At 47.4% G+C, this 25,267-nt stretch overlaps 1 protein-coding gene across 4 annotated transcripts in view; it reads left to right on the forward strand.

Moving 5' to 3' along the window:
- The window catches only part of LOC110520720 (jumonji and AT-rich interaction domain containing 2a), a 96,693-nt gene that overhangs the window by 28,775 nt on the left and 42,651 nt on the right, over positions 1-25,267 (forward strand). For all 4 annotated transcript variants that reach the window (XR_005034689.2, XR_016483723.1, XM_036935962.2 and 1 more), the window contains exons 2-4: positions 6,761-6,890; positions 11,770-11,914; positions 15,056-15,228. Coding sequence is in view for 2 of the 4 variants with exons in the window: in XM_036935962.2 (XP_036791857.2) it covers positions 6,761-6,890; positions 11,770-11,914; positions 15,056-15,228 (448 nt within the window). In the remaining 2 variants the exon portion in view is untranslated. The remainder of the gene's footprint in view (positions 1-6,760; positions 6,891-11,769; positions 11,915-15,055; positions 15,229-25,267) is intronic.

Raw genomic sequence — 25,267 nt, forward strand, 5'->3', positions numbered from 1 at the left:
CCAGGCTCCCCTCCATGGGAGACCAGGCCACTGGCCTCCTCACCATCCCATCACCAGGCTCCCCTCCACGGGAGACCAGGCCACTGGCCTCCTCACCATCCCACCACCAGGCTCCTCTCCACGGGAGACCAGGCCACTGGCCTCCTCACCATCCCACCACCAGGCTCCTCTCCATGGGAGACCAGGCCACTGGCCTCCTCACCATCCCACCACCCGGCTCCTCTCCACGGGAGACCAGGCCACTGGCCTCCTCACCATCCCATCACCAGGCTCCTCTCCACGGGAGACCAGGCCACTGGCCTCCTCACCATCCCACCACCAGGCTCCTCTCCACGGGAGACCAGGCCACTGGCCTCCTCACCATCCCACCACCAGGCTCCTCTCCACGGGAGACCAGGCCACTGGCCTCCTCACCATCCCACCACCAGGCTCCTCTCCACGGGAGACCAGGCCACTGGCCTCCTCACCATCCCACCACCAGGCTCCTCTCCATGGGAGACCAGGCCACTGGCCTCCTCACCATCCCACCACCCGGCTCCTCTCCACGGGAGACCAGGCCACTGGCCTCCTCACCATCCCACCACCAGGCTCCTCTCCACGGGAGACCAGGCCACTGGCCTCCTCACCATCCCACCACCAGGCTCCTCTCCACGGGAGACCAGGCCACTGGCCTCCTCACCATCCCACCACCAGGCTCCTCTCCACGGGAGACCAGGCCACTGGCCTCCTCACCATCCCACCACCAGGCTCCTCTCCACGGGAGACCAGGCCACTGGCCTCCTCACCATCCCACCACCAGGCTCCTCTCCACGGGAGACCAGGCCACTGGCCTCCTCACCATCCAACCACCAGGCTCCTCTCCATGGGAGACTAGGCCACTGGCCTCCTCACCATCCCACCACCCGGCTCCTCTCCATGGGAGACCAGGCCACTGGCCTCCTCACCATCCCACCACCAGGCTCCCCTCCATGGGAGACCAGGCCACTGGCCTCCTCACCATCCCATCACCAGGCTCCCCTCCACGGGAGACCAGGCCACTGGCCTCCTCACCATCCCACCACCAGGCTCCCCTCCATGGGAGACCAGGCCACTGGCCTCCTCACCATCCCATCACCAGGCTCCCCTCCACGGGAGACCAGGCCACTGGCCTCCTCACCATCCCACCACCAGGCTCCTCTCCACGGGAGACCAGGCCACTGGCCTCCTCACCATCCCACCACCAGGCTCCTCTCCATGGGAGACCAGGCCACTGGCCTCCTCACCATCCCACCACCCGGCTCCTCTCCACGGGAGACCAGGCCACTGGCCTCCTCACCATCCCACCACCAGGCTCCTCTCCACGGGAGACCAGGCCACTGGCCTCCTCACCATCCCACCACCAGGCTCCTCTCCACGGGAGACCAGGCCACTGGCCTCCTCACCATCCCACCACCAGGCTCCTCTCCACGGGAGACCAGGCCACTGGCCTCCTCACCATCCCACCACCAGGCTCCTCTCCACGGGAGACCAGGCCACTGGCCTCCTCACCATCCCACCACCAGGCTCCTCTCCACGGGAGACCAGGCCACTGGCCTCCTCACCATCCAACCACCAGGCTCCTCTCCATGGGAGACTAGGCCACTGGCCTCCTCACCATCCCACCACCCGGCTCCTCTCCACGGGAGACCAGGCCACTGGCCTCCTCACCATCCCACCACCAGGCTCCCCTCCATGGGAGACCAGGCCACTGGCCTCCTCACCATCCCACCACCAGGCTCCCCTCCACGGGAGACCAGGCCACTGGCCTCCTCACCATCCCACCACCAGGCTCCTCTCCATGGGAGACCAAGCCACTGGCCTCCACACACCTCTCCATGGGAGACCAGGCCACTGGCCTCCACACACCTCTCCATGGGAGACCAGGCCACTGGCCTCCTCACCATCCCACCACCAGGCTCCTCTCCATGGGAGACCAGGCCACTGGCCTCCTCACCATCCCACCACCAGGCTCCTCTTCATGGGAGACCAGGCCACTGGCCTCCTCACCATCCCACCACCAGGCTCCCCTCCATGGGAGACCAGGCCACTGGCCTCCTCACCATCCCATCACCAGGCTCCCCTCCACGGGAGACCAGGCCACTGGCCTCCTCACCATCCCACCACCAGGCTCCTCTCCACGGGAGACCAGGCCACTGGCCTCCTCACCATCCCACAACCAGGCTCCTCTCCATGGGAGACCAGGCCACTGGCCTCCTCACCATCCCACCACCCGGCTCCTCTCCACGGGAGACCAGGCCACTGGCCTCCTCACCATCCCACCACCAGGCTCCTCTCCACGGGAGACCAGGCCACTGGCCTCCTCACCATCCCACCACCAGGCTCCTCTCCACGGGAGACCAGGCCACTGGCCTCCTCACCATCCCACCACCAGGCTCCTCTCCACGGGAGACCAGGCCACTGGCCTCCTCACCATCCCACCACCAGGCTCCTCTCCACGGGAGACCAGGCCACTGGCCTCCTCACCATCCCACCACCAGGCTCCTCTCCACGGGAGACCAGGCCACTGGCCTCCTCACCATCCCACCACCAGGCTCCTCTCCACGGGAGACCAGGCCACTGGCCTCCTCACCATCCCACCACCAGGCTCCTCTCCACGGGAGACCAGGCCACTGGCCTCCTCACCATCCAACCACCAGGCTCCTCTCCATGGGAGACTAGGCCACTGGCCTCCTCACCATCCCACCACCCGGCTCCTCTCCACGGGAGACCAGGCCACTGGCCTCCTCACCATCCCACCACCAGGCTCCCCTCCATGGGAGACCAGGCCACTGGCCTCCTCACCATCCCACCACCAGGCTCCCCTCCACGGGAGACCAGGCCACTGGCCTCCTCACCATCCCACCACCAGGCTCCTCTCCATGGGAGACCAAGCCACTGGCCTCCACACACCTCTCCATGGGAGACCAGGCCACTGGCCTCCACACACCTCTCCATGGGAGACCAGGCCACTGGCCTCCTCACCATCCCACCACCAGGCTCCCCTCCATGGGAGACCAGGCCACTGGCCTCCTCACCATCCCACCACCAGGCTCCCCTCCACGGGAGACCAGGCCACTGGCCTCCTCACCATCCCACCACCAGGCTCCTCTCCACGGGAGACCAGGCCACTGGCCTCCTCACCATCCCACCACCAGGCTCCTCCTGCATGGCAAAGAGGGACTTTGCAATTAATTGCAATTCATCTGATCACTCTTCATAACATTCTGGAGTATATGCAAATTGCCATCATACAAACTGAGGAAGCAGACTTTGTGAAAATTAATATTTGTGTCATTCTCAAAACTTTTGGCCACGACTGTACAGTGCTGTGTAGACGTGTGTTTTAGCGTCTGCTAAATGGGATACATTATACATTGTTTTCTCCCAAAGCGCTCTTATAATAGTGAGACATCAAGTCATGTGATCTCAACCTGGTCTCAAAGCATTTCGTATTATTCTGTACGTAAATCAGAGACACTCCATTTAGTATGATAAAAGCCTTTGACACTTATGAAATGCTTGTAATTATATGTCAGTATCCATAGTAACATCTGACAAAAACATCTAAAGACACTGAAGCAGCCAACTTCGTGGAAATGAATATTTGTGTCATTCTCAAAACGTTTGGCCATGACTGTACAAGTGAAGATTGCATTGTGTTTTTTATGCTATCTGATCGCTCTTATAAGAGAAAATCCTGAGGAAGCTCCTGGTAATGGTCCTGTAAGCCACTCATTTCTGTTGTGACATTCAGTAGGCTGCTATTATCACTCGGCTTTTTATTAGCTGTGTGTGTGTGTGTGTGTGTGTGTGTGTGTGTGTGTGTGTGTGTGTGTGTGTGTGTGTGTGTGTGTGTGTGTGTGTGTGTGTGTGTGTGGTTGTGTGTGTGTGTGTGTGTGTGACTCCTTCACTGCAGCAGCCCTGCTACAGTAAACGTGAAAGGAATTTTTAGACAGTGCTATGTGGGATTTTCCCTGTGAGTGTGTGCATCCATGTTTGGTGTGAGTGTGTGTGTGTGTGTGCCGCGTCTGTCCGTGTGTGTGTGTGTATGCGACTGCGTGTGTGTACGTCTGTTTGTGTGTGTGTGCGTGCATGTCGGTGTGTGTGTGTGTTTGTGTGTACGTCTGTTTGTGTGTGTGTGCGTGCATGTCGGTGTTTGTGTGTGTGTGTCTGTGTGTGTGTGTGTGTGTGTGTGTGTGTGTGTGTGTGTGTGTGTGTGTGTGTGTAGAGATGTGGGTCATGTGGAACAGGAAGAGGGGAGATCCACACAGGAACAGCTTCTGGGGGAGGAATGTATGCTGTTCAAACATTGTGGCCTACGTCCCAAATGGCAGCCAGAGAGCTCTGTTGTCCCTGGTCAACAGTCTTATATAGGGAATAGGGTGCGATTTGGGATACGACCACTACCGTTCACCGACAGGCAGTGTGCTATAATAACACAATTCAGCCTGTTGGAAACCCACTCTGACGCGGTACCCTGCGGCTAACTCTCTAACAGATGATTTCTAGTTCAACAGCATTTTCATATCCAGTGTTTGTAATGACTCTCTCTTTGTACATGTTATACAGTATAGCCTGGCTGGCCTGGACTGGTGCATAGACAGACTTACTACTGTGGTGAAGGGGCTTGAGTCTCAAGACCGACACACTGCTGAAGGACACATTAGTCTATATGATGCATGCATTACTGTACATGTGGTTCTGGGTTCCATTTGGTCAGTACCTAGATGAAAGTTGATTGGTTGAGAGAGAAAACCCCCCCACGTTCAGTTTGGTTCCTTGTTTTCCTGTTGAACTGCTATGTCCAGTCTCTTTGATTTGATGTGTCATAGACATTTCAGCCAGGTGCTCTCCAGCTGAACAAATACTATTTCAAACTGTGTCTGTCTGAGTCAGTGCATCCCAAATGGCACCCTATTCCCTACATAGTGCACTACTTTTTGACCAGAGCCCTGGGTGTGGTTTGGGATGCAGGCTGAGAGATGAAAGCCTGTGATTTATAGAACAAACACCCAGAAGTGAGACGAGGGATACTACATCCCAAATGGCACCCTATTACCATTTAAGTGTACTACTTTTGACCAGAGCCTTATGGGTCAGTAGTGGCCCTATATAGGGAACAGGGTGCCATTTTGGACGTAGCCAGCTCTGCAGTTACACACAGGGAGGCTGCCCGACTTCCTGCCATACATCTCACCCAGGGTATTGCTTCAATGCTTTGTTCCTGAAAAGCTCTCTGGGTAATTTCCACATGTAAGGTCCGAAGGGAGGAGATGTGTGGAGCAAGGTTGTGTTCCAAATAGTAGCCTATTCCCTACGAACACAACCAAATAGTAGCCTATTCCCTACATAGTGCACTACTTTTGACCAAAGTCCAAAGAGATTTGGTTTAAAAAAAAGAAGTAGTGCACTATATAGGGAATAGGCTGACGTTTGGGACGCAACCCCAACAACTGAAAGGGACTTACTCTGTGTAGGACAGGCTCAGCTCAAGGTGACCGACCGGTATTGGTATTTGGTATTTTATTAGGATCAGCATTTAGCTGTTGAGAAAGCAGCAGCTCCTCTTCCTGGGGTCCAACACAGAACATGAAACATGACATAATATAGAACATTAACAGACAACAGCTCAACGACAGAACTACATACATTTATAATGTCAAGTATCAGTAGATACACACAGAATATCTAGGTCAAATAGAGGAGAGGTGTTGGGAGGTGTTGCTTTATCTGTTTTTGAAACCAGGTTTGCTGTTTATTTGAGCAATAAGAGATGGAAGGGATGCGATCCTGGCTCTGTATAATACTGTACAGCTTTCTTGAACTTGTTATGGATTTGGGGACTGAAACGTGTGTGTGTCAGTGTAAGTTGTGTAAGTTATACTATACAAACAATTTGTCATTTTCAACACATTAATGTTTCTTAGAAAAAAATAAGAATTGATGCATTCAGTCTCTCCTCAACTCTTAACCAAGAGAGACTGGATGCATAGTGTGGATATTATCCCTCGGATTACAGTGTAGAGACGTTCTGTTCTGGGCCAGCTGCAGCTTAACGACGTCTTTACTAGCAGCACTGGGCCACGCGAATGGACAATAATCAAGATAAGACAAAACTAGAGCCTGCAGGACTTGCTTTGAAAGGAACAAATGAAACCATTATATTATATGACTAATTGTTGGCTCTTACCTGGCCCAGCTGCTGTGTGTGTCTGTCTGTCTGTGTGCGTGTGTGTGTGTGCGTGCGTGTGTGTGTGTGTGTGTGTGTGTCTCTCTCTCTGCACGCACGAGTGCGTGATTGTGTGTGTGTGTGTGTGTGTGTGTTTGTGTGTGTGTGTGTGTGTGTGTGTGTGTGTGTGTGTGTGTGTGTGTGTGTGTGTGTGTGTGTGTGTGTGTGTGTGTGTGTGTGTGTGTGTGTGTGTGTGTGTGTGTGTGTGTGTGAGTGTGTGTGTGTGCGTGTGTGTTTGTGTGAGTTTTTCACATCTCACTGTCAGAAGACATCAGTTCCATTCACTGAATGAAAAAGGTTTCAGCCCAATATGGCGCCCTATTCCCTATATAGTGCACTACCTTTGACCAGGGCCTATGGGGATAAGTAGTGCACTATATAAGAAATAGGGTGCCAGTTTGGGACAGATACCAGTTGTGAAAACAGTGATGATGTTCTTCCCTCTCTGAGACCTTGGCGTTTGCTACAATAAGCGGACATCGCTAACCCTGTCTGTCCCCCATCCTTTCTCAGGACGACAGTGACGGAATCCCGTGGTTAGAGGAACGCGAGGTGAGGAAGGTGCTCTACCTTTCTCTGAAGGAGTTTAAGAACACCCAGAGGAACAAGGTGACAGATGGCCTCGGCACAGAAAACATCAACGGTGAGTCTGTCGCCTGTAGCTGTTATTGTCACAACGGCTACATCCCAAATGGCACCCTAATCCCTATGTAGTGCGCTACTTTTGACCAGAGCCCTATGGGAGAATAGGGTTCCATTTGGGAGGAAGCCATTGTCAGTGGGCCTTCAACAATAGCCTGCGTTGCCTTAGAAATGACCATTGTGTTGAGCGTTTCTCTTTCTACCACATCCTCAGCATACGTGTTACTAAATGGTTCTCCGGCACAGTTAGTTTCTTTAGTCTCATCAAACCAGCCAGACCTCTTGAGATCAAACTCTGTTTCACTTAACCAAACGTGAGCACAGCGTTTTGTTCCTGTTTCATGAGGCTAGAATTTCTTACCGTAAGAAGTGAGATAGAATAGGTTCATTTTGGTATTCACAAATACCATGTTATACCTCCTTGTGAAATAGCCTCCTGTTCATACAGTACACTATTATAATTTTCCAACCTGGATAAAGAGTATTCTGAGCAGGCAGGAGAAAGGCCTGTTTTATGCGAAATGATTCAGCCTTTCTAACTAAACACCAACGCATTCAGAGTCAGACAGACTCAAGTGGAACCCTATTCCCCATTATGTAGTGCGCTGCTTTTGACCACGGCCCCATAGAGTCCTGGTTCACTAATAAAAGGAACAGGGTGCCGTTTGGAATGCACACCTAGACACAAACAAACAGTAGGAAAAGCATCGTGCTGTTCAGACAGGCTCTAAAGATCAGAATAACTCATCTGGGAATAACACAAATGGAGCAGGAAGTGAACGCTGCATACACAAGTAGATGCTTCCATTTTGGCTTCTATTCTCTACAGTAACACGTCTTCTCTGGCTGTTTACCCACACTGACAAGCTGGGAGGGGAATTCCTCTTTTCCCTGTATGCATCCCGAATGGCACCCTTTTCCCTATTTAGGCCATTTTCCCTAGGGGCCCTGGTCCAAAGTAGTTCCACTATGTAGGGTATAGTGTGCCATTTGGGATGCATGCCTCTTTTTCTCTTTGTTCACTTTCTGTTCAGACTCTCTTCTGATGTTTGTGACTGATTGGCATTTGAGTCAGGATATGGAAGTGCTGTGCTCAGCCTCTCCACGGTGCCACTCCAGGCCACTTCTGAACCTCAGCAGGAATCTCCCTACGCATGGAGGAGGCTATTATTATCTCTTGGTCTAATGTGTTTCTCTGCACTTTAACACCACTAGGAGACAACGCATGGCATTCCTGCACAGAAAATATCCCATTTTCACACCAATATCTAATATCTAAAATATATATTTTTTGAATTCTCAAAAGGTGCAAATGTTTCAGATGAATTCTCAAGGCAGACTAGATTAGATTAGACTAGATTAGATTAGAATTCTATATAAATCACTTCCTCCTTTTCCCTCTTTCCTATGTGCACTATTCATGTTCACTCATCCCACTTGTACTCTTCTAATCTCCACCCGGTACAGCCAGAAGAGGACTGGCCACCCCTCAGAGCCTGGTTCCTCTCTAGGTTTCTAATCTCCACCCGGCACAGCCAGAAGAGGACTGGCCACCCCTCAGAGCCTGGTTCCTCTCTAGGTTTCTAATCTCCACCCGGTACAGCCAGAAGAGGACTGGCCACCCCTCAGAGCCTGGTTCCTCTCTAGGTTTCTAATCTCCACCCGGCACAGCCAGAAGAGGACTGGCCACCCCTCAGAGCCTGGTTCCTCTCTAGGTTTCTAATCTCCACCCGGTACAGCCAGAAGAGGACTGGCCACCCCTCAGAGCCTGGTTCCTCTCTAGGTTTCTAATCTCCACCCGGCACAGCCAGAAGAGGACTGGCCACCCCTCAGAGCCTGGTTCCTCTCTAGGTTTCTAATCTCCACCCGGCACAGCCAGAAGAGGACTGGCCACCCCTCAGAGCCTGGTTCCTCTCTAGGTTTCTAATCTCCACCCGGCACAGCCAGAAGAGGACTGGTCACCCCTCAGAGCCTGGTTCCTCTCTAGGTTTCTAATCTCCACCCGGCACAGCCAGAAGAGGACTGGCCACCCCTCAGAGCCTGGTTCCTCTCTAGGTTTCTAATCTCCACCCTGCACAGCCAGAAGAGGACTGGCCTCCCCTCAGAGCCTGGTTCCTCTCTAGGTTTCTAATCTCCACCCGGCACAGCCAGAAGAGGACTGGCCACCCCTCAGAGCCTGGTTCCTCTCTAGGTTTCTAATCTCCACCCGGCACAGCCAGAAGAGGACTGGCCACCCCTCAGAGCCTGGTTCCTCTCTAGGTTTCTAATCTCCACCCGGCACAGCCAGAAGAGGACTGGCCACCCCTCAGAGCCTGGTTCCTCTCTAGGTTTCTAATCTCCACCCGGCACAGCCAGAAGAGGACTGGCCACCCCTCAGAGCCTGGTTCCTCTCTAGGTTTCTAATCTCCACCCGGCACAGCCAGAAGAGGACTGGCCACCCCTCAGAGCCTGGTTCCCCTCTAGGTTTCTTCCTAGTTTCCTGCCTTTCTAGGTTTTTTTAGCCACCGTGCTTCTACATCTGCATTGCTTGCTGTGTGGTGTTTAAGACTGGGCTTCTACATCTGCATTGCTTGCTGTGTGGTGTTTAAGACTGGGTTTCTGTATAAGCACTTTGTGACATCTGCTGATGTAAAAAAGGGCTTCATAAAGACATTTGATTGATTGCTGCCAATCATTTGTTCAGTAACACCAATGAAATGAAACAGGCAGGAGGAGAGCAGCTTGAACCCTCGACCTTCTGGCCTGAAGCCCAGAGCACCATCGACTGTGCCACAGAAGCATGATCCTTTACACCACAGGAGAGCAGCTTGAACCCTCGACCTTCTGGCCTGAAGCCCAGAGCACCATCGACTGTGCCACAGAAGCATGATCCTTTACACCACAGGAGAGCAGCTTGAACCCTCGACCTTCTGGCCTGAAGCCCAGAGCACCATCGACTGTGCCACAGAAGCATGATCCTTTACACCACAGGAGAGCAGCTTGAACCCTCGACCTTCTGGCCTGAAGCCCAGAGCACCATCGACTGTGCCACAGAAGCATGATCCTTTACACCACAGATAGAGGAATATTTGAGGCGTCACTACAGACACTCTGGTTCGAATCCGGGCCGTATCACAACCGGCCGTGATTGGGAATCCCATAGGGCGGCGCACAGCGTCGTTCGTGTTTTCACCAGGGTGAGGCCGTCATTGTAAATAAGAATTTGTTCTTATCTAACTTGCCTAGATAAATAAAGGTTCAATACAAATATATATCAAACATAATCAACAAACTGTCAGACATAATAAGCTGATGAACCCTAAATCTCAGTCACTACCGGCATGCAGACATTATTCATCCTCTGGACAAAAGCTATGCAAGATCCCCATTGCCAGTGTTACACTAGTGCCGTGCTAATTCCAGTTATTTCTCTAGTTCAATGGGTCATTAGGAATATTATAATTCTGCCATGATTACAGTGATTGTCTGGTAGTAAAGTACATTCTGTCTAATAATGTAAGGATAATGCCCCCTTCTGTGGCTTTTACTGTGGACTTCCTGTCTGATTCATTTCTCTCTAATGGGCTCTCCTACGCACGCACGCACACACACACGCACACACGCACAGACGCACGCACGCACAGTGTTCTGTAACAGGAACGAGCCATTCCCAGCCAAATGGCACCCTATGCCCTATATAGTGCGCTACTTTTTACCAGAGACATATTGGCCTTGCACTAAATATGGAATAGGGTGTCATTTGGGACACCGTCCTTTGAGCAGACCAAAGTACAGCAACACCGACGGACGACTTCTGTTTCTGTGCTGCATGTATTTATGTCCTCAACAACGATGAACAACGATCAACAACTTGGGTACAAGGGGGGTGCAAAGTACGGCCCACAAGCACTTCAATCCGGCCCCCTTTTTTCTCCACAATTTAGTTTTGTCCAGTTTGGTAGTTACAGTCTTGTCTCATCGCTGCAACTCTCGTACGGACTCGGTAGAGGCGAAGGTTGAGAGCTGTGCATCCTCCGAAACACGACCCAGCCAAGCCGCACTGCTTCTTGACACAATGCCCACTTAACCCAGAAGCCAGCAGCACCCATGTGTCGGAGGAAACACCTGGCGACCATGTCAGCGTGCACTGCGTGCGGCCCGCCACAAGAGTCGCTAGAGCGAGATGGGACAAGGACATCCCTGCCTGCCAAACCCTCTCCTAACCCGGACGATGCTGGGCCAATTGTGCGCCACCTCATGGGTCTCCCAGTCACGATCGGCCTGGGATAGAACCCGGGTCTGTAGTAATGCCTTAGACTTGAGAGGCCCCCGCAAATTGATTTTAACAAACAATTGGTCCCCAAAAAATGCGTCCCTCCGTTGAATTTCAAAATCCCGATGTGGCCTTTGAGCCAAACAATGATGAACAATGACAGGACTTTTGGTTGTGTTCAACTTGAATAGTTTGCTGGCTATAGACATAATTATTACAGTAGTAAATGCATCAGCCAAGTATAGCAAACAAGTGCTTAAAAAGTATATCAGAAATGTTTAATTGGTATTGGTACTGATAAAAAGATGTTAAACAATAATCACATTCAGTAACACCATCTGTCTGTTTAGAATGAACAGAATGTAAAAAAGGCTGTTTTCTTGCCAAGCCAGATTGCTTGATGGTTTTGGGATAAAGCTTTTGCGTCATGGAATATAACTTTGCATCGTTACAAAGTGGGAACGGCCGTGTGAGACACGGGATTGAATCCCACCCCTGACACTTCCCCACTTTCTCTTTTTAATAACAAGTTACATGGCCGAGGGTCTAGCTACTGAATTTGATTCTGCACCTTTGACATGTCAGTTAGTGTTGATTGTAATTGATTGTGCCTCTCCCTGACCAACAGGCTCTTTCCCACACAGCCATGGCTGCCGGTCAGGACCAGGGGCAGGCATACTGGCAGTCAACGGTAAAGCTGAATGCTCACGCTGCTCGTCTCAAAGCAACGATGGTAGCAGCGAGTATTCCGGGGACGATCCAGTCAGAAAGAGGTGACCCCTCCCTGTATTACAATGTGGTTCAACTGTGTTAAAGGGGCAATCTGGGATGGGTACATATATGTCTGGCCTTACATGAATGATATTTATTTATTGAGTCTTGAGTAATATAAAGCTCTCTCTATAAATGTCTCATATGAGCTGAGCTCAACAGTCTTACCCGATCAGAACCCAAAATAAACGCTTGTTTTACTCAGAACAGCAATATGTTATAGTGTTGTGATCTGAGTGTGTACGAGAACAGGAGGATTGGACTGCTGTGGTCTGGGCACTGTGTTACTGTTTGGACCAGGGAGGCGCTGGTAAGAAGGGACGTTGTGTAGTGTACTGTCCTCCTGCTGTCCACCGGCTGTCTCCTATTGGCAGCCAATCAGACCGGGCTGTGTGACAGCCAACTGTCCTGTTGCTCCACTCTGCCAAGTCCAGATCTAATAAAACAACTACCAATGTTTTTACAACTGTTTTTATCATATTCAAAAACATCTAAAAGAACAGCCAGTGTTTGTGACAGTCTGTGTTTCTGTGGTGCTGAAAACAAAGCCCACCAAAATACAGTGTCTGTGTTTCAAATGGCACCCTATTCCCTGCATAGTGCACTACTTTTGACCAGAGCTCTGGGGGTAGTATTGACCTAATTTAGTCAGGAAGGAGATGCTGAGATCACTGAGAGAGAGCTTATCAACTGAAGAGAGAGAGAGAGAGAGAGCTTATCAACTGAAGAGAGAGAGAGAGAGAGAGAGCTTATCAACTGAAGAGAGAGCGAGCTTATCAACTGAAGAGAGAGAGCTTATCAACTGAAGAGAGAGAGAGCTTATCAACTGAAGAGAGAGAGAGAGAGAGCTTATCAACTGAAGAGAGAGCGAGCTTATCAACTGAAGAGAGAGAGCTTATCAACTGAAGAGAGAGAGAGCTTATCAACTGAAAAGAGGGAGAGCTTATCAACTGAAGAGAGAGAGAGAGAGTTTATCAACTGAAGAGAGAGAGAGAGCTTATCAACTGAAGAGAGAGAGAGAGAGAGAGAGAGCTTATCAACTGAAGAGAGAGCGAGCTTATCAACTGAAGAGAGAGAGAGAGCTTATCAACTGAAGAGAGAGCGAGCTTATCAACTGAAGAGAGAGCGAGCTTATCAACTGAAGAGGGAGAGCTTATCAAATCAAAATGTATTTGTCACGTGCGCTGAATACAACAGGTGTAGTAGACCTTACAGGGCAATGCTGAATACAACAGGTGTAGTAGACCTTACAGTGAAATGCTGAATACAACAGGTGTAGTAGACCTTACAGTGAAATGCAGAATACAACAGGTGTAGTAGACCTTACAGTGAAATGCTGAATACAACAGGTGTAGTAGACCTTACAGTGAAATGCTGAATACAACAGGTGTAGTAGACCTTACAGTGAAATGCTGAATACAACAGGTGTAGTAGACCTTACAGTGAAATGCTGAATACAACAGGTGTAGGTAGACCTTACAGTGAAATGCTGAATACAACAGGTGTAGGTAGACCTTACAGTGAAATGCTGAATACAACAGGTGTAGGTAGACTTTACAGTGAAATGCTGAATACAACAGGTGTAGTAGACCTTACAGTGAAATGCTGAATACAACAGGTGTAGTAGACCTTACAGTGAAATGCTGAATACAACAGGTGTAGGTAGACCTTTACAGTGAAATGCTGAATACAACAGGTGTAGTAGACCTTACAGTGAAATGCTGAATACAACAGGTGTAGTAGACCTTACAGTGAAATGCTGAATACAACAGGTGTAGTAGACCTTACAGTGAAATGCTGAATACAACATGTGTAGTAGACCTTACAGTGAAATGCTGAATACAACAGGTGTAGTAGACCTTACAGTGAAATGCTGAATACAACAGGTGTAGTAGACCTTACAGTGAAATGCTGAATACAACAGGTGTAGTAGACCTTACAGTGAAATGCTTACTTACAGGCTTTAACCTGCAAAAAGGGTATTAGGTGAACAATAGGTAAGTAAAGAAATTAAACAACAGTAAAAAGACAGGCTATATACAGTAGCGAGGCTATAAAAGTAGTGAGGCTACGTACAGACACCTGTTAGTCAACTGAAGAGAGAGAGAGAGCTTATCAACTGAAGAGAGAGAGAGAGAGCTTATCAACTGAAGAGAGAGAGAGACCTTATCAACTGAAGAGAGAGAGCTTATCAACTGAAGAGTGAGAGCTTATCACCTGAAAAGAAAGAGAGCTTATCAACTGAAGAGAGAGAGAGACCTTATCAACTGAAGAGAGAGAGAGAGCTTATCAACTGAGAGAGAGAGAGAGAGAGCTTATCAACTGAAGAGAGAGAGAGACCTTATCAACTGAAGAGAGAGAGAGCTTATCAACTGAGAGAGAGAGAGAGAGAGCTTATCAACTGAAGAGAGAGAGCGAGACAGAGAAGAGAGAGAGCTTATCAACTGAAGAGAGAGTGAGAGAGACAGAGAAGAGAGAGAGAGCTTATCAACTGAAGAGAGAGAGAGCTTATCAACTAAAGAGAGAGAGAGAGAGAGCTTATCAACTGAAGAGAGAGAGAGAGAAAGCTTATCAACTGAAGAGAGAGAGTTTATCAACTGAAGAGAGAGAGCTTATCAACTGAAGAGAGAGAGGGAGCTTATCAACTGAAGAGAGAGAGTTTATCAACTGAAGAGAGAGAGAGAGAGAGCTTATCAACTGAAGAGAGAGAGAGAGGGGGAGAGAGAGAGAGAGCTTATCAACTGAAGAGAGAGAGAGAGAGAGAGAGCTTATCAACTGAAGAGAGAGAGAGCTTATCAACTGAAGAGAGAGAGAGAGATTATCAACTGAAGAGAGAGAGAGAGAGAGAGAGAGAGAGAGAGAGAGAGAGAGAGATTATCAACTGAAGAGAGAGAGAGAGCTTATCAACTGAAGAGAGAGAGAGAGAGAGAGAGAGAGAGATTATCAACTGAAGGCAGGAATATTCTAATTACTTCCATTTATTGGCCCAGTGAATCAGTTGGATATTTGTAATTGGGTAATATTGATATCTGTCTCATCTCTTCTTCACCCAGAGTCCCAAATGACACCCTATTCAGTGCACTAGTTTACTACCAGGGCCCATAGAATGTAAATGTAAAAATGTCTCTTCTCTCACTTGCCAGACCACGGCTGCAGGCTCAGAGGAAGTTTGCCCAGTCTCAGCCCAGCTCCCCCAGTGCCACACCGATCAAGCTGTCTGAGACCCTCTTGCCCCCCAGCCCCACCTCTCCCCTCAGCGACCTCACCAAACGCAAGCCCAAGACCGAGGACTTCCTCACCTTCCTCTGTTTACGAGGTGAGTGGCCTGCAACCTTTAGTTTTTATGGAACTTTGATTTATCCAGGAAGTTCCGTAGAGGTCAGAATAGCTCTTTTACAAGGGAGACCTACCACAATATAAAGGGCTTTGGTGTCACGGCTCAGACTAAAGACCCAGATACAGACACAGGAGGCGGATAGCACGAGTCTCAGAGTTTATTATAGAACACGGGGCAGAGGAAAGGTAAGTCAAGACAGGCAAAGAGTCCTAATCCAAATCAGAGTCAGACAGGTACAGGACAACAGGCATGATCAGGGTCATGATAGGCAGACATGTCAGAACTGGGAAGACTAGGAGAAACAAAAAACTAGAGCACAGGAAAACACAGGGAACACGCTGGTAGGACTTGACAGGACAAGACGAACTGGCAACAGACAAACAGAAAACGCAGCAATAAATACACAGGAGATAATGGAGACCTCCTCGGAGACACCTGGTAGGGGGTGGAGACCTCCTCGGAGACACCTGGTAGGGGGTGGAGACCTCCTCGGAGACACCTGGTAGGGGGTGGAGACCTCCTCGGAGACACCTGGTAGGGGGTGGAGACAAGCACAAGACAGGTGAAAAACAGATCAAGGTGTGACATTCTGTGCACTTTTATGTCCAATCCCATTTTACACAAATTAACACATTTGGATTGCAAAGTTCAGTTATGTGTTGAAGTGCTGTGTGTGTGTGTGTGTGTGTGTGTGTGTGTGTGTGTGTGTGTGTGTGTGTGTGTGTGTGTGTGTGTGTGTGTGTGTTCCCTCATGTACTACTGTGAAGTGGATTGTACACGTGTTCAACAGTTTTAGTCGTGGGCTGACTTGGCAACCTGTCGCGTAAGCTTATTGGTCGAATGCGGAACACGAGCTCACGAGGAAGTAATGCTTCAATGTCATAGGCTAATGCAGTAAGTAGTGCGCTATGTAGGGAATAGGGTGCCACTAGGGACACAGTTCTGGTTTTATGATGGTGTTCCCTTTAAGTGGCCTGTAACTGTGCTAAGTATTTAGAGTGTCTGGTCTGGCTCCAGTCCCAGGGTGGATCTGAATTACAGTCCATTATACTGTGGGTTGGCTTCCTCCTAACCTCAACCTCAACCTCAAACACAAATCTCTTTTCCCACTGAAAAAGTTAGTGACAGCTTCAGGTTCCAGACAGCCTTGAATATGTCTCAGTGGCTTATCCTATTCATCTAGTGATGAAGGGGTTGGAATAGCCAGTCAAACCAGACAAACACTGAAACTTACTTACCAAATCAGAGAATACATTCATGCTGATCTGTGTCTCTATCTCTGTAACTTGTCAGTATAGCAGTGGTGTCAATGGAACAGCATAGTAGGGGTGTCAATGGAACAGTATAGTAGTGGTGTCAATGGAACAGTATAGTAGTGGTGTCAATGGAACAGTATAGTAGTGGTGTCAATGGAACAGTATAGTAGTGGTGTCAATGGAACAGTATAGTAGTGGTGTCAATGGAACAGTATAGTAGTGGTGTCAATGGAACAGTATAGTAGTGGAGTGTCAATGGAACAGTATAGTAGTGGAGTGTCAATGGAACAGTATAGTAGTGGTGTCAATGGAACACTATAGTAGTGGTGTCAATGGAACAGTATAGTAGTGGAGTGTCAATGGAACAGTATAGTAGTGGTGTCAATGGAACAGTATAGTAGTGGAGTGTCAATAGAACAGTATAGTAGTGGAGTGTCAATGGAACAGTATAGTAGTGGAGTGTCAATGGAACAGTATAGTAGTGGAGTGTCAATGGAACAGTATAGTAGTGGTGTCAATGGAACAGTATAGTAGTGGTGTCAATGGAACAGTATAGCAGTGGAGTGTCAATAGAACAGTATAGTAGTGGAGTGTCAATGGAACAGTATAGTAGTGGAGTGTCAATGGAACAGTATAGTAGTGGAGTGTCAATGGAACAGTATAGTAGTGGAGTGTCAATGGAACAGTATAGTAGTGGTGTCAATGGAACAGTATAGTAGTGGAGTGTCAATGGAACAGTATAGTAGTGGAGTGTCAATGGAACAGTATAGTAGTGGTGTCAATGGAACAGTATAGTAGTGGTGTCAATGGAACAGTATAGTAGTGGTGTCAATGGAACAGTATAGTAGTGGTGTCAATGGAACAGTATAGTAGTGGTGTCAATGGAACAGTATAGTAGTGGTGTCAATGGAACAGTATAGTAGTGGTGTCAATGGAACAGTATAGTAGTGGTGTCAATGGAACAGTATAGCAGTGGTGTCAATGGAACAGTATAGTAGTGGTGTCAATGGAACAGTATAGTAGTGGTGTCAATGGAACAGTATAGTAGTGGTGTCAATGGAACAGTATAGTAGTGGTGTCAATGGAACAGTATAGTAGTGGTGTCAATGGAACAGTATAGTAGTGGTGTCAATGGAACAGTATAGCAGTGGTGTCAATGGAACAGTATAGCAGTGGTGTCAATGGAACAGTATAGTAGTGGTGTCAATGGAACAGTATAGTAGTGGTGTCAATGGAACAGTATAGCAGTGGTGTCAATGGAACAGTATAGTAGTGGTGTCAATGGAACAGTATAGTAGTGGAGTGTCAATGGAACAGTATAGTAGTGGAGTGTCAATAGAACAGTATAGTAGTGGAGTGTCAATGGAACAGTATAGTAGTGGAGTGTCAATAGAACAGTATAGTAGTGGAGTGTCAATAGAACAGTATAGTAGTGGAGTGTCAATAGAACAGTATAGTAGTGGAGTGTCAATAGAACAGTATAGTAGTGGAGTGTCAATGGAACAGTATAGTAGTGGAGTGTCAATGGAACAGTATAGTAGTGGAGTGTCAATAGAACAGTATAGTAGTGGAGTGTCAATGGAACAGTATAGTAGTGGAGTGTCAATGGAACAGTATAGTAGTGGAGTGTCAATAGAACAGTATAGTAGTGGAGTGTCAATGGAACAGTATAGTAGTGGAGTGTCAATGGAACAGTATAGTAGTGGTGTCAATGGAACAGTATAGTAGTGGAGTGTCAATAGAACAGTAGAGTAGTGGAGTGTCAATAGAACAGTAGAGTAGTGGAGTGTCAATGGAACAACAGCAGCAGCACTAGCTGTTGGTTGCGTCCTTATTCCCTATATACTACTTCTGACTAGTGCACTATATAGGGAATAGGGTGCCATTTGGGATGTAGTCGTTGTGTTTTAAAGCAGTGCTTTCCAACCGACCAACTGATCTTTCACACAGACATGACTTCATATGCTCATTGGATATCAGTCTAAAAGTCTAGCTGGGAAAAGTAGTCAATTATTTCCAACACGATGAAAGCTCCTTTATTTACATCTATTTAACTTGGAAAGCTGCATAAAATCCAAGAACAAGCATTTAAATGTTGAGCGTGTCAAGTCAGAATATGAATTAATCTCCATTTGATAGATGTTCAATCGAATACAGTCAGTCAAATGCATAGGCTGCATGTACAGTATTGTGTAGTGATTTTCACTAAGTCATCTACCAAATAACACTGAACATAATCCAGTATTGTGTAGTGATTTTCACTAAGTCATCTACCAAATAACACTGAACATAATCCAGTATTGTGTAGTGATTTTCACTAAGTCATCTACCAAATAACACTGAACATAATCCAGTATTGTGTAGTGATTTTCACTAAGTCATCTACCAAATAACACTGAACATAATCCAGTATTGTGTAGTGATTTTCACTAAGTCATCTACCAAATAACACTGAACATAATCCAGGCCTGAGGTATTGTGATGTGTACAAACTGACTGTAGGAGAACATAAATGACAGTAGAATCCTGAAGACACCAGAACTCTGTATTCGCTGTATTTTTTAAATTGAACCTTTATTTAACCTTTATTTAACCTTTTATTTAACCTTTATTTAACCTTTATTTAACCTTTATTTAACCTTTATTTAACCTTTTATTTAACCTTTATTTAACCATTATTTAACCTTTATTTAACCTTTATTTAACTAGGCAAGTCAGTTAAGAACAAATGATTATTTACAATGACGGCCTACCCCGGCCAAACCCGGACGATGCTGTGCGCCACCCTGTGGGACTCCCAGTCACAGGCCGGATGTGTCACGGTCGTTGAAATGAGTGGACCAAGATGCAGCGTGGTGTGTTTCCATCCTTTTATTTAGAAGAGAAACTTAAAGCACAAAAAACAATCAAGCGAATAAACGAAACGTGAAGCTACATGCAGTGCAGAAAGCAACTACACACAAACATAGTCAAGATCCCACAAATACAATGGGGGAAATGGCTACCTAAATATGATCCCCAACCAGAGACAACGATTAACAGCTGCCTCTGATTGCGGATCGTAGCAGGCCAACATAGATATACAATTCCCCTAGATAACCCACCCTAAATCACACCCCGACCCAACCAACATAGATAATAAACAGCTCTCTATGGTCAGGGCGTGACAGGATGTAGGAAATATATATGATTTATCCCCCAGTGTTACTCTACTTTCACATCATTGTTGTGAGGAAGAAAATAATCCATGTCTCTTTATTTATTGACCTATTATACTAGCTGTCATGAACAACAGAGAGCTATGGCATCCTGTCATCCTGCGCATTGCGCCACCATGAGCAAATAAGCAAATCTCTCTTGTGCAGAAAGAGCATCTTCACACTTGTATAGTAACAGTACACTGTGTAACAAACCCTGCTGTGTATTCATGGAGACAGCAGGCCTGTTATCAGATCTCTAGGCAGCCAGGAAACAGCAGGCCTGTTAGAGGAGCTCTCCTGAGACAGACTGACAAACAGACTGCTGCTGTAAACAAATCAGCCTTTCTCTTCAGCCTGTCTCCCGCTGAGCCCTGGTGAATTAGTGTACCTGACTGACTGACTGGCTGGCTGTCTGGCTGACCATGCGGACTGGTGAACTGAATGGCTGACTGGGAGACAGACTGGCTGGCTGACTGGGAGACAGACTGGCTGAATGGCTGACTGGCTAGCTGACTGGGAGACAGACTGGCTGGCGGACTGAATGGCTAGCTGGCTGGCTGACTGGGAGACAGACTGGCTGGCTGACTGGCTGGCGGACTGAATGGCTAGCTGGCTGGCTGGCTGACTGACTGATTGACAAACCCGTTATGTTATAGACCCCTGCTGGGTTGTTAAGCCTCTGTTGACAAGAAAACCAAAGCTCTTCCACAGAGCAGTTAAGGACAAGACATACTAGAACGAATGACAGCTCTGCACTGCACATCACCTGCTGGGTGTCGACAAACGGCGGTGATTCAACATGTACAATCATCAGGAAATGAACAGAAAATGACTAAAGATCTCTTACCTAGGTCACATTTTCCATTCTGCCCTTTTGGTCCATCTGAATCTAACACTAGTTTACTCTACATTTAACTTCAAGACACTCCTCAGGGCACCACCAAGGTTAGTTACATCTATAGCGAAACACTATTGTAGACCAGGTACATGTAACACACCACCGTTGTAGACCAGGAAGTGAATGAATGAGTCCTGCTGTACTTTACCGTTGGTAAATAATGTGTCTTTATTTGCATTTATTGGAGTAATAATGTGTTTCCTGTAACACTATATCCTCATTTATTATAGAGGAAAAGGGAAGAAAACCACCAGCTTTATTAGCAGCTGTTTCTATCCTTGCCTCTATTTTAACTAAATATTTTCCATAGTGGCATCCCAAATGGCACCCTATTCCCTATGTGGTGCACTACTTTTCACCAGAGCCTTATGGGTCCTGTTCAAAAGTAGTGCACTACAAAGGACGTGCACCATTTGGGACGTAGACAGTATAAGCCTATAGCCTAAAGGCCTGTAGAATATATTAGCCTTTCCTGTGGCAGGGAGACGGAGAACCCAGTCAACCGGCTAATAAATCACTTACAGTCAGTGGCCCACACAACGTTACACTACAGTACCAACCAGCTCACAGTACACTACAGTACCAACCAGCTCACAGTACACTACACTACCAACCAGCTCACAGTAAACTACAGTACCAACCAGCTCACAGTACACTACAATACCAACCAGCTCACAGTACACTACAATACCAACCAGTTCACAGTACACTACACTACCAACCAGCTCACAGTACACTACACTACCAACCAGCTCACAGTACACTACAGTACCAACCAGCTCACAGTACACTACAATACCAACCAGCTCACAGTACACTACAGTACCAACCAGCTCACAGTACACTACAATACCAACCATCTCACAGTACACTAAAGTACCAACCAGCTCACAGTACACTACAATACCAACCATCTCACAGTACACTACAGTACCAACCAGCTCACAGTACACTACAATACCAACCAGATCACAATATACTATAATACCAACCAGCTCACAGTACACTACAATACCAACCAGCTCACAGTACACTACAGTACAAACCAGCTCACAGTACACTACAATACCAACCAGCTCACAGTACACTACAATACCAACCAGCTCACAGTATACTACAATACCAACCAGCTCACAGTACACTACCAACCAGCTCACAGTACACTACAATACCAACCAGCTCACAGTACACTACAGTACAAACCAGCTCACAGTACACTACAATACCAACCAGCTCACAGTACACTACAATACCAACCAGCTCACAGTATACTACAATACCAACCAGCTCACACACACAGTACACTATAATACCAACCAGCTCACACACACAGTACACTACAATACCAACCAGCTCACAGTACACTACAATACCAACCAGCTCACACTCACAGTACACTATAATACCAACCAGCTCACAGTACACTACAATACCAACCAGCTCACAGTACACTACAATACCAACCAGCTCACACTCACAGTACACTATAATACCAACCAGCTCACAGTATACTACAATACCAACCAGCTCACACACACAGTACACTATAATACCAACCAGCTCACAGTACACTACAATACCAACCAGCTCACACTCACAGTACACTACAATACCAACTAGCTCACACTCACAGTACACTACAATAACAACCAGCTCACAGTACACTATAATACCAACCAGCTCACAGTACACTACAATACCAACCAGCTCACAGTACACTACAATACCAACCAGCTCACACTCACAGTACACTATAATACCAACCAGCTCACAGTACACTACAATACCAACCAGCTCACAGTACACTACAATACCAACCAGCTCACACTCACAGTACACTATAATACCAACCAGCTCACAGTATACTACAATACCAACCAGCTCACACACACAGTACACTATAATACCAACCAGCTCACAGTACACTACAATACCAACCAGCTCACACTCACAGTACACTACAATACCAACTAGCTCACACTCACAGTACACTACAATAACAACCAGCTCACAGTACACTACAATACCAACCAGCTCACAGTACACTACAATACCAACCAGCTCACAGTACACTACAATACCAACCAGCTCACACTCACAGTACACTACAATACCAACTAGCTCACACTCACAGTACACTACAATAACAACCAGCTCACAGTACACTATAATACCAACCAGCTCACAGTACACTACAATACCAACCAGCTCACAGTACACTACAATACCAACCAGCTCACACTCACAGTACACTATAATACCAACCAGCTCACAGTATACTACAATACCAACCAGCTCACACACACAGTACACTACAATACCAACCAGCTCACAGTACACTACAATACCAACCATCTCACACTCACAGTACGCTACAATACCAACCAGCTCACAGTACACTACAATACAAACCAGCTCACAGCCACAGTACACTACAATACCAACCAGCTCACACTCACAGTATACTATAATACCAACCAGCTCACAGTACACTACAATACCAACCAGTTCACATTCACAGTACACTACAATACCAACCAGCTCACACTCACAGTACACTACAATACCAACCAGCTCACAGTATACTATAATACCAACCAGCTCACAGTACACTACGATACCAACCAGCTCACAGTACACTACAATACCAACCAGCTCACAGTATACTACAATACCAACCAGCTCACACTCACAGTACACTACAATACCAACCAGCTCACACTCACAGTACATTACAATACCAACCAGCTCACACTCACAGTACACTACAATACCAACCAGCTCACACTCACAGTACACTATAATACCAACCAGCTCACAGTACACTACAATACCAACCAGCTCACACTCACAGTACACTACAATACCAACCAGCTCACAGTATACTATAATACCAACCAGCTCACAGTATACTACAATACCAACCAGCTCACACTCACAGTACACTACAATACCAACCAGCTCACACTCACAGTACACTACAATACCAACCAGCTCACACTCACAGTACACTACAATACCAACCAGCTCACGCTCACAGTACACTATAATACCAACCAGCTCACAGTACACTACAATACCAACCAGCTCACACTCACAGTACACTACAATACCAACCAGCTCACAGTATACTACAATACCAACCAGCTCACACTCACAGTACACTACAATACCAACCAGCTCACACTCACAGTACACTACATTACCAACCAGCTCACACTCACAGTACACTATAATACCAACCAGCTCACAGTACACTACAATACCAACCAGCTCACACTCACAGTACACTACAATACCAACCAGCTCACACTCACAGTACACTACATTACCAACCAGCTCACACTCACAGTACACTACATTACCAACCAGCTCACATACCACCAGGAACAGTAAAGACCTGCCCACCTGCTGCTCAGACTAGTCTTACTTCAACATGTAGCATTATGGAAAGCAGTACAAATGCACACTGGCATTAAAGCTCAGCGTTTTTCTCTCCCATGCAACTATATTATCATGATTGCCTTTCTGATTGATTACCTTGGTCTATCCCATGCAACTATATTATAATGATTGCCTTTCTGATCGATTATCTTGGTCTATCCCATGCAACTATATTGTCATGATTGCCTTTCTGATCGATTATCTTGGTCTAGCCCATGCAACTATATTATCATGATTGCCTTTCTGATCGATTATCTTGGTCTATCCCATGCAACTATATTATCATGATTGCCTTTCTGATCGATTATCTTGGTCTAGTCCATGCAACTATATTATCATGATTGCCTTTCTGATCGATTATCTTGGTCTAGCCCATGCAACTCAATGGAATCTTTCCTCAATGCCCGTACACATTCACACCAGCCTCAATGCAAAGCCTAACTGCAATCAATTACTAGCCCACCATGCAACTCTGCATACTATCTCCCCAATGCACGATCACATGGCAGCCCAGGCGGCAGGCATGCAGTGCCATGGACCCGCTGACCTTCAGAGAGGATAAATGGCCATTCATTTGCCCTTGGGCCGAGATGAGGGCTGAGTAGGCTGAACAGGCTCTCCATTGTGAGGAGGGCAGTAGCCTGGGGTCTCCTCTCAGTGAGGATCATCGTCATGGTGGACTAGAGGGAGGTCGGGGGGACGGAGGGAGCTGTCTTCGTCCCAAATGGCACCCTATTCCCTACATAGTGCACTACTTGTGACTAGGGCACGTACAGACTGAAGTGCATACTTTTTGACCAGAGCCATATGGGTCTTGATCAAAAGTAGGGCACTATGTAGAGAATAGGGTGCCATTTGGGATGCTTCCTGTCATTAGCTTCAGCTGATGCCTCCAGGGTTGGTTGGTTAGTGTCATGGCCCAGGGGCTGTTAATACAGGGTGTCCTATAGACATGTGGTGTGTCCAGATGTGTTTTAATGTCACGTGCACAAATACAGTGAAATGCCTTTTTTAACAAACTCTAAACCCAACAATGCAGTAATCAATATCAATGTGGTACTAAAAATAACAAGGTAGAACAAAAACACGGGAGATATAAAAATAAGAAATAAAAAGAACAGGAGAAAGTAAGAAGCTGTAAACAGGGTCAGTTCATTACCATATTAACAATGTACAGGGATACTGGAGTGATGGAGGTAGATATGTAGAGGGGTAAACAT

The sequence above is a fragment of the Oncorhynchus mykiss genome, chromosome 2 (genome assembly GCF_057628025.1).
Source record: "Oncorhynchus mykiss isolate SJ-2025 chromosome 2, ASM5762802v1, whole genome shotgun sequence".
Taxonomy (NCBI): domain Eukaryota; kingdom Metazoa; phylum Chordata; class Actinopteri; order Salmoniformes; family Salmonidae; genus Oncorhynchus; species Oncorhynchus mykiss.